The following is a 12,768-nucleotide window of genomic DNA, read 5'->3' on the forward strand; positions in this document are numbered from 1 at the left end:
AAGACCCGGTGCGTTCATGAACCACACGTCGCTGGCCCTCAAAAACAAATTGTTCTCTGAGCAGGAACTTTCTGTGCTACTCCATTCATTGGTTTAAATGTGCATTTCTTGGCTTAAATCTATACAATTCTATCTCCTGTGGGGCCTACAGCAAATATATTTCTCAAGTTTCATTTGGAATTGTGTTTATCTGATCCTAATTTGCCCTGTAAAATTGATTGATCGCCTTGCTTTGGTCTGAGGTGATTGCCAATCTCACCTTAATTTATTTAGTTTAATCAAATCATAGTATCACTCTTTCTGATTCGTCAAGCAGACCTCCCATTTACCCAAGCTAACAAGGGGTAAATATAAATCACAATAACGCAATCACACCCTGATGGGATTACAATGATGATCAGTGCAACTGATTAAAGTCCCATCTGCCCTCATTATAAAATGCCAGGTCAATGCTGCTGAAGAAATTCCTTTCTGTCTTACTCCCTAATCAAAAATCTAGGCCTTCCAGATTTGCATTCTTGGTGGAGTGTCTTTATTTACAATGTAGTAAGTATAATGTAGATAATTTTAACCCGGGGAAACTTATATATGAGCAGCTGTTCTTTAAACTAACATCCGTCTGCCCCTGCTTGTGCCGTCAACCATTCCTCAGCAGCTGTTGATCACCCTCTCCCAGACTTCCAGGAACAGACTCCCAGGGCAGGCACCAATGAAATATTCATGATGTGTTCAATTTGCATCAGACTGATTTAACTACAATCACAAACACTTTGTTCACATTAGCAACATTAATCAAGTCCGTGAAGGCTTAAACTGTTTAGAAGTTCCGTATTAATGCAGTCTTTTCATTACTTTTTATATACAGAAACGCAGTCACACAATAAAGACTGTATTTGCTGCTAAATTAGATTTTTTTAAATTCTAAAACAAAACAAAAAAAACAAAAAAAGACATGAAATAGGACGTTATGTTTCAGTGTCAGGGAACAGCCGGAACACGTTCCACCACTTTGCCATGTGTCATGTCTGTACTTCTCCATGTGCCTGCATACTTTGGTACTATCCAGTTACATTTATTTTGATCTCTTACCTAAACAACAACAACAACAACAACAGCATACTAAAAGAATCAGTCACACACATTTGACTTATTTTGATACTATTTTGGAAGCACATTAATGATAATTCACATGTTCTGGAAGATCTGGATGTTCTGGACGCTGCTGCTTAACCCTGGCTTTTCCACTTCATCTGTTTTGCCTTACAAAGTGTCGAGACATTATGAAGCTGGCACTGAATTAGGGAATTTAAGCATGTAAACAAAAAACAAACAGTGTTATAATGAGATTTGGAATATCTCTAAAAACACTCAATTCATGAAAAAAAACTTGTTCCTCCATCAAAGTCATCTCAAACAGGTGCAGCCAGGCATCTTGTTATCGCTCTCTGGCCTGAAGGCAAACTCAAACACACGCCATCTGTCTCTCATCACACTCTCCCGGTCACATGCAGGTTCGGTGGAGTCGGGGCTGTAATGGAGACAGCAGTGTAAACACGCTCTGCTCTCAGTCTGGGACGTATACTCAGTGAAAACAGTAAACACACTCTCTGCTTCTCGGCTGACATCCTGCTCTGCGTTCACCGAGAGACTGCGACCTGGAAAGGCAACATTCGGAGAGGTGTCGGACATTCAGGAATAAAGAGGAAAAAGTAGAGGAGTGGATGAGAGGAGGGGCGAGACTGGGGAAGAGAAGTATAGAGGGGTGGAGTCAGAGGAATGAGGGGAAAGGGGAGACAGAATTACACGGATGTGTAAACATGTTTTTGAAAAGAAGGTGAAGCATATTTTGGAAAAGACATCTGAATGGCAACACTGTGACTTGCAGATGGTTTAGTTTAGATATTATTTAGTTTTAGTTAGTTTGTGACGGGCAGCGATGATGATAAGAAACACAGAGGCTGCAGATGGAACGGTTCATCCATGAAGCTGATATATGGAGGTGGTTGTTTACATTGTTCAAGCCCTTGGGAACAGAGGAGAGGGTGGTATCAAAATATCAGTCGCACAGGGGGTGAAGACAGGAAATACAGTCTGAGTTGCTTCATAACGTCGCCTGTTTTCTCCGAGGCCTGAGAGGAACTAGTAGAGGGGACGTGATTTAACTCTCAACTGAAGATTACAGTTCAGTTTCAGGAAATGAAAAATAAACTCAGTTGATCGACACAAAAAAGTATACTACAGCAAAAAAAAAGTGTTCTAGTCAAGGCAGTTCATGAGGGCTGAAGACACACACACACACACACACACACACACACACACACACACACACACACACACACACACACACACACACACACACACACACACACACACACACACACACACACACACACACACACACACACACACACTACAAATCCTCGTCTGATCCCTGTGAGAGTGTTTATTTTGCAAGACAGCGTGAGCTTGAGGGAAGCAGGGAAAAAAAAAAAAAAAAGTAGAGCTGAGCAGAGCCGGACCAGTTCAGACCAGTCTGGCTGAGGTCTTGTGCTTTCATCTCATTGTGTCAGGATCGCGGCAGTGTGTGTGTCCACATCTACAGCTCAGACTGAACCAGTGGAGCTCACTGAAACGCTGCTTGCATTTCAAGAAGGGAAGTGGCGCCATGTTTCTGTATTTGTTCAACTTTATTGAGGGGTAAAACTGTACCTGTAGATTTATAATACATTCATGAGTAGACAATGTGTGGCCTACTTTTCTCTAACAAAGAAACGCCTGATCTGTGTGAGAAGTTTACATTAAAGGAGTGAAAAATGAACAAAGCAAGCCCAACACGAACACAAAATATTACAATCTCATTAAAGGAATGTATGAATCATTGAATTTTGTGGAAAATATAAAGCAAGACAACATGGATGAGGGACATAACACAAAATGAAAATGAAAAGTACATATGAAAATGGTAATCACAACTGAAATGTCAAGTGGTCGAACGTCGTCAGCGGGAAAAGTTAAAACAACTTTGTATTCATTTGAATCACATCAACTTTAGTGTAACACATTGTCATCTCTGAACTTTTTCTGTGTCGGTGGTCATGGTGGTTTATGTGTGTGTGTGTGTGTGTGTGTGTGTGTGTGTGTGTGTGTGTGTGTGTGTGTGTGTGTGTCTGTTGTTCTGAATGATTTCACTTCTACTTTCTTCTTTTGTCTTTCATTATTTTAAGTCAGAAAAAGATAAAACGTGGTAATTATTGTGAAGTTATTTGAGAATAAACTATTTTTTGACTAGAAACGAGACCTTCTGGATTCAGACTGATCATTTTAATTCATCACCTGTTGCAGCTTCAGTGTGGATATTTGGGACCTCTTCTGTTGGAGCCTGTTTTTCTCTTCCTTTCACTGCCTGAGCTCCCTTCTGGAGCCCCACTCTGTAACTCAGCCCCCCTCCTCCTGTCAGCAGGAAACAATGACCGAGCCTTATGTAAGAACGATCCCTTTTGTGAGTATGTAAATTGGTTCAGGGAGGTTGCAGAACACTGAGACTGAGTGAGTAGTGGAAGCAGAGTGGCGCAGCGGAAGCGTGCTGGGCCCATAACCCAGAGGTCGATGGATCGAAACCATTCTCTGCTATTTTAAACATACTGTAACCTTGTTCCTTATCATGCCTGCAACAGATACGATTACACAACTCATTCTCCTGCTGTCACACACTCAATAAACCTTCCTCTAGTGGAGAAAAAAGGGAAAGTCTTCTTGAAATTAATTATTTACCTCATTTGTGCCTGCAACACGCTTTCCCTTCGTTTAGCGCACAATTACCAGAGAGGAGATCAGACAAGACGGCTAAGAGCTGACCTTCGAACTGTCTGTTTTCAATTCAAACTCCTCTCAAGGCTATGAACTGTGTGATCCTTGTCATTGATCACAGGACAAATGAGACAAAGTAACTGTTCGGGGAACTGGTGAATGGAGACATTTTTACAAACAGCAGACTTGAGTTTCCTCGTTTAAAATAACTGTTTGTTGTTAGTGTCTTTGTTCCATTGTCTCAAACAGGGCATGTCCACAGCTTGTATGTGCATTTCAGTTAGTTTATTCTAAGCAACATGTGTAAACACAGGAATACTCTACAGATTACAATAAAAAGAAGAAAAAAAACTTACACAAAGTTATTTGACTGAAGTGTCTTTTAATGTATAATACTGTATGGGACAGATTAAGTTGAGCTTATAGCACCTCCTGGAGTATTCCTGTGCTTACTACAGTTTTAAAAACAAAACCAAATACAAGGGCTTAATTTTTGCGAATCCACCTCTATTTTAAGTGATTGCAGTTCTCAAATAAACGCATTATTGTTTTTGTGAATGAACCATAGGGCAGAAGTCTCATTTTATTCCATTGCTGCTTTCATAAACCAAAGTATATCATAAATATTTATCGCTCAATCGTTCAGATTCGTTGAGTGGTATATAATATCCAAGCCGGCACATTTAACTGTAAACATGTCGAGAGGGAAATATTTAAGTTTTATAGGTCTAGCATTGTGAAGCAAATTTGGCCACCTTAGAAAACAACACAATCAGTGGTGTCGACATATTGTGAAATTGAAGCGCGACACTACAGTAAAAACTGAGGAGTGTTTATTCAACCCAAATTCAAGACATAACTTTGAAACACAAACTACAAGATCAACGAGTCTCAGTTCACTCCTGGCTTTCTTTCATCAGAATATTAATGTCAGGGATATTTTGGGGCAACTAATTTTAATTTCTGTGTTTTATTTCAGTGTTTTACTGGAACGATGTCTCTTAGTTTCATATTAAGTTTTCATATGCTTTGTCAAATAGCTTTTGCAATTGTAAAAAAAAAATCTAAAAAAATGTCACAACTGTTTGGGTGTATGAATCTTGGAGTGATTGTTGTCAGTGGGGAGTCATATTTGTTTTCGCACATTCAATAGCAGAGATTGGTGTTTCTGAAGTTTAGATATCATGATTTCCAACAAAATTAGTGGCACATGATGGATTTCTGTGGTCTGACTCTGATCAATCATTGATTAGGAGTGTGAGGTGTGAAAAACTGAAAGATATTTTATCAAGTTTATGTGTATCAACACTTCTAATAGCAATCAACTTAAAGCGACACTAAGGAACTTTTCAACCTTAATAAAACATTTTAATATCTTTTGTGATGACACATCGACTTACAACGGGTTAAATGACCCCTCTGTCACGGGCTGAGGGCATCAGTATTGCTTTCACTTGGACTAAGAAACTGTGAGGAGGGTGGTAGGAACCCAGCACACGGCATGCGTCACATTATGATATAATATTGTTTAGCCACCATTAGATTCATTACCTCGTCGCTATCCGTCCTTCACACAGCCACTGGAAACAAATGTAGGCGAGTTCAGTCTGACAGCATGCCACCGGGAGCAGCATTTTACGACGTCACGCACTAGTCCTCATGGGAACTGTAGTATTCCTTTAGGCAAAACACTACCGCTTTTGTCCACTGGCGCCGCCAAAATCAACGGAAACTGAAAGTTCCTTAGTGTTACTTTAAAGAAAGCTCTGTGAACTTGCACAAACAAGCTGTAACAATATGCAACGCATTTTTTGACTGTGGGAGAAAACCAGTGGACATGCACTGGGAGAACATGCAGACTTTCCACAGAAAGGCCAAGACCATGTTTGAACTTACTACAAGGAGGTGAGACTGCTAAATGAAATGCACTGTTTTTCTTTTTGAATGCAACATAGTGAAATACTTTGTTAATTTATTTTAAAAGGAGAATGGTTTTTTTGCACTCTTTTAAGTCTTGAAATGTATCTGAATGGCACTCCTGTATTAAAAATGTCCCTGTGTTATGAGCATAGACTGTAGATGTAAAGATATTCATCTCAGGGGCTGTTTGGATTTGAGCGGCACTCTTCAAATGGGAACGTCATCACGTAATTACGTAAGTTACGTCCCCCAAACAGGAAGCGTCCACGGAGAGCAGCAGGGTCTGCGAATCACAACAGAAGTGAACTTCGCAGCCTCTTCACGGCCCTGCTTTGTTATTCGCTGTATTTTATACCTGGAGCGGACATGTCACGGAAAGCCAAAGAAGAATACTACCGGTTCTTTACCGTCAGCGAGCCACGAACGCACGAGAAGGGGCACACCGAGTACAAAGTGACAGCAAGGGTGAGTTTCCACTTGTTATTCCCCTGTTGCTACAGTGTCATTACCAAACATGCCATAAACATGCAAGCACGCTTAGTAATCATGTAATCAGCTGATTTGATTACAGCTTTACGAACTGTGTAACGCATAACCACAGGTCCTATTGATCAGTCAGCCGAATAACCCTGTAGTAATTCTTCTTTCAAACACATTGGAGCCACAGAGGCTCCGCCGCCGCCTCGCGCACAATGAGCCTTTTCTTTTGGCTGCAGTTTTGCACAGTGGCCGTTCGAGTCAAACACAGAACTTGTGATCCAGTTCATGAGATCCTGGACCCCCATGACCACGCTGATGTCCCGTGCTTCAAGCAGGCATGCGTGTACAAATCACCGTCCTTGTTGGTTTAGTCTTCATAAACCCACAAAACTTTTATTTTTTTTTTGCCCAGAACCGCCAATATTTTCAAATGGTAGGAATTGAAATTATATGGAGTTTCACTTTTATATTAACATTCCTCAGTTTTTGTGCATTGTTTTCATGCATAACCGAAAAAAACAAACTATAACTACACTAAAGTCTACACTATGTTCGTATAAGCCTATCTGTCTTGATACAAGTTACCCATTTTCTCACATTACTCTGTTCCCAAAAAAGATGAAGATTAAATAGATAGTCCTGCAGCTAATCAAACCACCTTATCTTTCTCTTCTTTGGTTTGTAGTTTGTGTCTAAGCGTCATCCGGAAGATGTGAAGGAGGTGGTGGTGTGGAGGAGGTTTACTGAGCTGAAGAAGCTGCATGGAGAGTTGGCTTACACACACAAGAATCTGTTCAGGAGAGAGGAGGAGTTTCCATCTTTTCCCCGAGCACAACTCTTTGGTATGACATGAGAATATTGTGATATTCTGTAGACCCTGCACACGATTGTGCTTCTCTTCTTCTCTGAGTGTCACACCGATCACGTACATGTCCTCACTGCATCTTTGAACCTCTGTCCTCACTTCCTTCTCCTACTCTTTCCTGGCAGCTGTAATTTCAGCATTCTTCACCGCACAATGCTGTCATCTCTGCTCTATCCCAGTGACCAGTGTCATCTCTCTCACTCTGCCACCAAACTGTTCAACCTCAACTCTCCCTCATATTCTCACGCTTCATATCAAGAGTAAATGTTTCTTTTTAAAGCCCCGATCTTTAACATCAGGAATGATAAAACCTGAAGGTCACTGCTTTTATTTGCATTTGTGTAAAGTGTTCTCCCCTTTTGCTGCCGGGTCAATCATCCTTGCTTGTCCGAATGTGTTCTCCTGTTTCAGGAAGGTTTGATGAAGCTGTGATTGAAGAAAGGAGGAAAGCAGCTGAGACGATGCTCTTGTTTACTACTGGTATCCCTGCACTGTATAACAGCCCACAGCTGAAAGACTTCTTCAGAGTAAGACACATTTAACACGCTCTATGTGAAAATATACTTCCGTTCTAGTTTGTCATCTGACCGTCTCTCCTCTTCTGCCTCCTCTTCGTTCGTTGCTGTCAGGGTGGAGAGGTCACAAGGCCCCTGGATCCCTCCCCCCTGTCCTCTGCCGGCCCTCTGCCTCCCCCTCTCATCCCGCTCCCGAAGCGGAGGGCCTCAGACTGCGAGCCTGCCGAAGAGGAGGTGGGAAAAGAGGCTCCCATCTTAACTCAAGACCTGGGCAATAACCTCGGCTTAGAAGTGGGGGAACCGGAGGTGGCGGTCGAGGCCTACAGCGAGATCGGAGGATCTCCAAGAGAGGAAGAGCGAGAGGAAGAGCGAGAGGAAGAGCGAGAGGAAGAGCGAGAGGAAGAGCGAGATGAGCTCAGCGATATTGAACCGGACGACCGAGGTTTGACAGCAGTGATTGGCAAAGCTCTAAACTCGTTCTCCTCTCTTTTCCTCACCTTTTTCTTGTCTGGTTTCGCTCCGACAGTTCCAAGTCTCGACTCGTCTCCAGCCAAGACGTACCAATCACAAGAAACCCAGGAGGAATTTGACTCCCTGTTTGACTCTGTGGCTGAAGAGCACGTCCCATCGCCTAAGAAAGACGGTCCTCCTCCGCTGTCTGACAATGATATGGCTGCATTCGATCCCTGCTACAAAGAAGGTGATCTAAATCAAATGAGGAAGAAAAAAGAAAGAAATCATAAATATATATATGAAGAATCTATGATTTGATTTGAGAAATGGATCAGTACATCCCCGATAAGTGTTTATATCAAAATCTATCTTCTAAAATGTCTTTTCACTCTATTTTAGAAATATCAAATACCTCCACTGATCACTCAGAGTTGCTCTCACTGCCAATCGCCGGTCTGGACGGCGTGGAGGGAGGTTACTTGAATCAAGCCGCCAGTGAGCTGACGGCCGCCATGGAGCGGGAGAAGGAGGGAGAATTCAGCGCCGCCATCCGTGGATACAGGACGGCGGTGGATATTCTGATCACGGGAGTGCAGGGTAAGAAACAACAGCTATCGCTGGATTGATGGGAGTAATAAAAGGTATGATTGACTTCACCAACATTGTAAAGTATTTATTATCTTGTTTTTGAAAAGATAAACTGCATTTTAGTTTGCTATCTTGGTTGATTCACCCAACAAGAACATGTTTTCTATTTATTGTAACTAATGTGTTTTTGTACCTGTTGGATTAATACTCTGCTTTTAAAGAAGGGGTTGGAAATACTCCAAATGAAAACCTCCTCTATTAATGTTCACTGTAAATCAAAGAGAGAGCTTTATGTCATTTGTTCCCGCAGCACGGAAACCAGATCGTGCTTGTATTTGGAAATGCTGAGCTCCACAGCAGCTGCAGCTTTAAACAGCTGTGATCGCTGACTGCAGCATAACCATCACTTTGCAGAGGTTTTTTAAGCGTCCCATACTATGACGTTGCTCTTTATCTCGGGTATTAATCCACAACGTTCTTGCTGCAGGATGAGTTGTGTCGGTCAGTTTAGCAGCTGAGCTTAGCGTCTGTACAGCCAGACTCTAGCGTCAACGGAGGTGTGGGCTAAAACACCGTTTCAGTGTTCTTACTTCATAGTGTCATTTCAAAACTGTTGCAGTTGTTCCATCACAAACAGACAGACAGAAATACATACAGTCAACCAGCAAAATAAAGAGTATCTGCTCAGATAAAACCCATGTTTGCATAACGAGAACAGGGAGACTCCACATAGAAGGTTTGTTAAGATGAAGCCGGTCGTGAAATGAGGATTTTATAGCAAACTGCCTCACCACTGCTGTTGATAAATAACACGGTAAATGCATTTTCAGATGTTTGTTGTGAGTCACAAGTACTGTTCTGACTTTTTGAGAAGCACGCACAATAAAAAGTCGGATAATGTAATCAGTAGTATTTGGATCTGGGATGATTTTATAGTTCTTTCATTGATGATAAGTCAATGTTTTTTTTTTTCATAATTGTAAACTGGGACATCCTTGGGACATTCTACACATCAAAAGCCAGAATTGGTTCAAGTGTGTTTACGGTTTTGTGCTGCATGAGCAAAAAGAACAAGAGCGTTGCAGCTCCCACTGTAATCAATACATCAAAGTCCATCAGATACAAACCAAACTTGACTTTACAGACAAACACAAGTGTCTGTCATCCGATACCGCGCTAACAGGTCACAACCCGTCAATGGCTTATCTATGTTTACTTTGTCGGTACTTTTTTCCAATTGCTCAATAGCTATTCTTAGAACACTGACTCAACCTCCCACATGGCTGCTCCGACATTGATCTATAGTTTCAGGGTTTGCATGGTAGCGTGGCCGAGCGGTCTAAGGCGCTGGATTAAGGCTCCAGTCTCTTCGGGGGCGTGGGTTCGAATCCCACCGCTGCCAGGATGTCTCTTTTCCTCGCTCAAACGTGCTGATGAGTGACAAATACGATCCAAAGACAATTTACAAGAGTCGCGGAAACGTGGAAGAAGCAGTTCTGTGATAAATGAGCTCCGCCTTTGGCCACACTGATGTATTCTCACACACACAACGTGAAGAATGAATTTACCACCGCTCATCGTGGTCTGATGTCTCTGCAGGAGATCCAGACCCCGTACGCAAGGAGTCCGTGATGAGACGGACGGCGCAGTACCTGAAGCACGCCGAGATGTTGGTGGACCAACACTCCTCACCCGGTCACACTCACACACCCACACACCAGCACGCGCAGGACCCGTAGACACACACACACACACATGCCTGTAACGTGACAGTGTTCACACATGAGGACCGATCAACGATGAACATGCTCAGGGTTGTGCCGTCAACACACACTCTCTCCAAAAGGCACCGTTAAAATACGAGAGCACACTTTCACATTTGGTTGTTTGGAGCACAGCATTCCCAAATATGAAGTAGAACGACGTATATTATACACGGTACGCACGTAAATATGGAGTCCTGAAGCCTGATCCTGAAGCTGCCTTTGGAAATGTACAAAATATGAAGTAATTTATTGGATCTCTGTTTGTATTTGTCATCTCTTTACAATGTTTGCCTCTACAATGTGTGTATATTCATAAAAAAAACACCTCCAAATACTACTCTGCGTTCTTTTAAATATGTGCTATAAATCACTTTTAAGCTTCACTTCATGAGGCCCTGCATATGTGATTCTCTTAAGATTAATTTCAAAAAGAAATTGTCAAATTCCCATCGCTGTGGTTATCACGGCTTGAATGGAAAACCAAAAATAGCATGACTGGAAAAGTGACAGAGTGAGCCTCTCTTCAGATCCGTCCCAGACTTTGAAAGGTGGGACAAACAGAAACCAGGATCACTTTTAGAAACATGAAGGACTGGAATAAATGAGCATTAGCTCAGCATTAACGGGACTCAGCCACACTAAAACATCGACTTATTGTGTTTAAAGTTTTTCTTACCTGCATTATTATTTTACAGTAAGTTTTCCATACACTACTACTTAGATAAAATGATCCCTAATAAAAATGATAATTGTATCACTTAAATTTTGGAGAAAATTTTTTGCTTAATTGAATTAAAACAGCTCCAGTTCAGTGTTTATTTTACTGAAATACAGTGAAACAAGAGAAACTTTATATCCTGGCGTGGTGTCTAATTTTGTTTTCCAGAACTGCATATCAGTGATTTGCATTTTGCACAATGTTTTGTTAATAAATGTGATTTTTATTCAAGAAGAAGAATCTGTAATCTTTTTTTTTTTTTTTCTTCTATCGAGTTAATGTAAATGCGGCTGATTATTTCCTGTAAACATTCAAAGAGCAGCATATACTAAACAAAGCGGGGGATAAATATCAGTTTAAAAGCAATGACAGAAGGAAAGGATGATATCCATCCATCACCTGTGCAGCTCATCATAGCTCAGTGAAGGCAGGATACACCCTGAACGCCTCACAAAGCAAACACAGACACACAAACACACTCCCACCCCGTGGTCATTTTGAAGGCGCCATCCATCTTCTGCTCCTCTCGTCGCGTTCAGGGTCACCCTGGACAGGTCGCCAGTCCATCACAGAGAGATCAGATCGCCACACACACTCACAGTCACACCCTACAGGCAATTTAGGGGTTACTTATTAACCTGGCATGCATGTTTTTGGACTGTGGGAGGAAAAAAACCGCGCTGGTGTTCCGTAGTGTGACTGTCTAGAGAGGAATGCTGGCGTCTGTCCGACACGCCGAAGCCAAAAACAAAACATGAAACCACTGCTGCAGTCCGAGGGTGTTTGTTTAATCCCTCGGATGAAGCGTACTCTCCTATTTACATTTCCTGATGCATTATGGGATGGAAGAAAAGCTTTGGGAATATCAGCAACTGCATTGCCTTCTCTGTACCAAACAGAACGCAACACGGAGACAGGCGGCGTCTGTGAAGCAGTCGGGTGGCTCCCGTCGCAGGTGACACGAGGAAGAGATTCACTTGGTCATAACGTTATGGCTGATCCGCTGCTCAACAGGATCCAGGAGCTCTTGAGGGTTTCGCAGGCTTTGCAGTAGCGAGGCAGGACCTCTGAGAGGTGCTGCTGGCTGCTGAATAATCACGATCACACACCCTCGGGAGCAAGAACTCCTCCTCCTCCTGTGGTCAGGTCAGAATCAGGCAAGCGTCACACGCACTTTGAATTTGCAGAAGTAAATTAGATTTTCGCTGCTTTCAAACAGTAATTAAAGAAAAAAAAAGCTTCTGCTTGTTCTGGAAGGGGCTTATTGTAAAGTGCTTTACCTGAAGTGAGTTAAATATAATTGCCGGGGAGCCATTTGAAATGCCAAAGTTGTCCTGTAGTTGAATACAACATTGCACAATACAAAACAGTTATCTAAATGGTGCATGTATTGTTTCCTATGATCATAACGTCGCTTATATTAGATATTGTTCACTAGTGACACCTCATCTCAAAATGCCTTTACACAGCCCTGCTCTGTACCTGGATAAATAAACATATTAGCATTGCATTTTACTATGTTTAAGTGTTTGAACAAGCCAGGACAGCGATGGGAAAGAATAGAAGGATAAAAGTAAGGAGTGAAAGCAGGAAAAGGCTCAGAGACAAACAGCAGAATCCCTTTTCTGGAGAGGAGACAGAAATGGAGGGAGGACT

General features: G+C 42.1%; 1 protein-coding gene and 1 non-coding gene across 2 annotated transcripts; both read left to right on the top strand.

Annotated features, from left to right (window-relative positions):
- The first annotated feature begins 5,992 nt into the window (after positions 1-5,992).
- snx15 (sorting nexin 15) lies at positions 5,993-10,707 on the top strand. The gene is made up of 7 exons (XM_030120935.1): positions 5,993-6,192; positions 6,893-7,049; positions 7,484-7,599; positions 7,702-8,029; positions 8,114-8,287; positions 8,440-8,637; positions 10,228-10,707. Exons 1-7 carry the CDS (start codon positions 6,094-6,096, stop codon positions 10,365-10,367), a joined length of 1,212 nt encoding a protein of 403 aa, XP_029976795.1. The 5' UTR covers positions 5,993-6,093; the 3' UTR covers positions 10,368-10,707.
- Positions 9,949-10,030, top strand: trnal-aag (transfer RNA leucine (anticodon AAG)). Its single transcript has one exon. It is a non-coding gene; the product is annotated as a tRNA-Leu (tRNA).
- Positions 10,708-12,768: the final 2,061 nt, after the last annotated feature.

The sequence above is a fragment of the Salarias fasciatus genome, chromosome 3, assembly GCF_902148845.1.
Source record: "Salarias fasciatus chromosome 3, fSalaFa1.1, whole genome shotgun sequence".
In the NCBI taxonomy this organism is placed as follows: Eukaryota; Metazoa; Chordata; class Actinopteri; order Blenniiformes; family Blenniidae; genus Salarias; species Salarias fasciatus.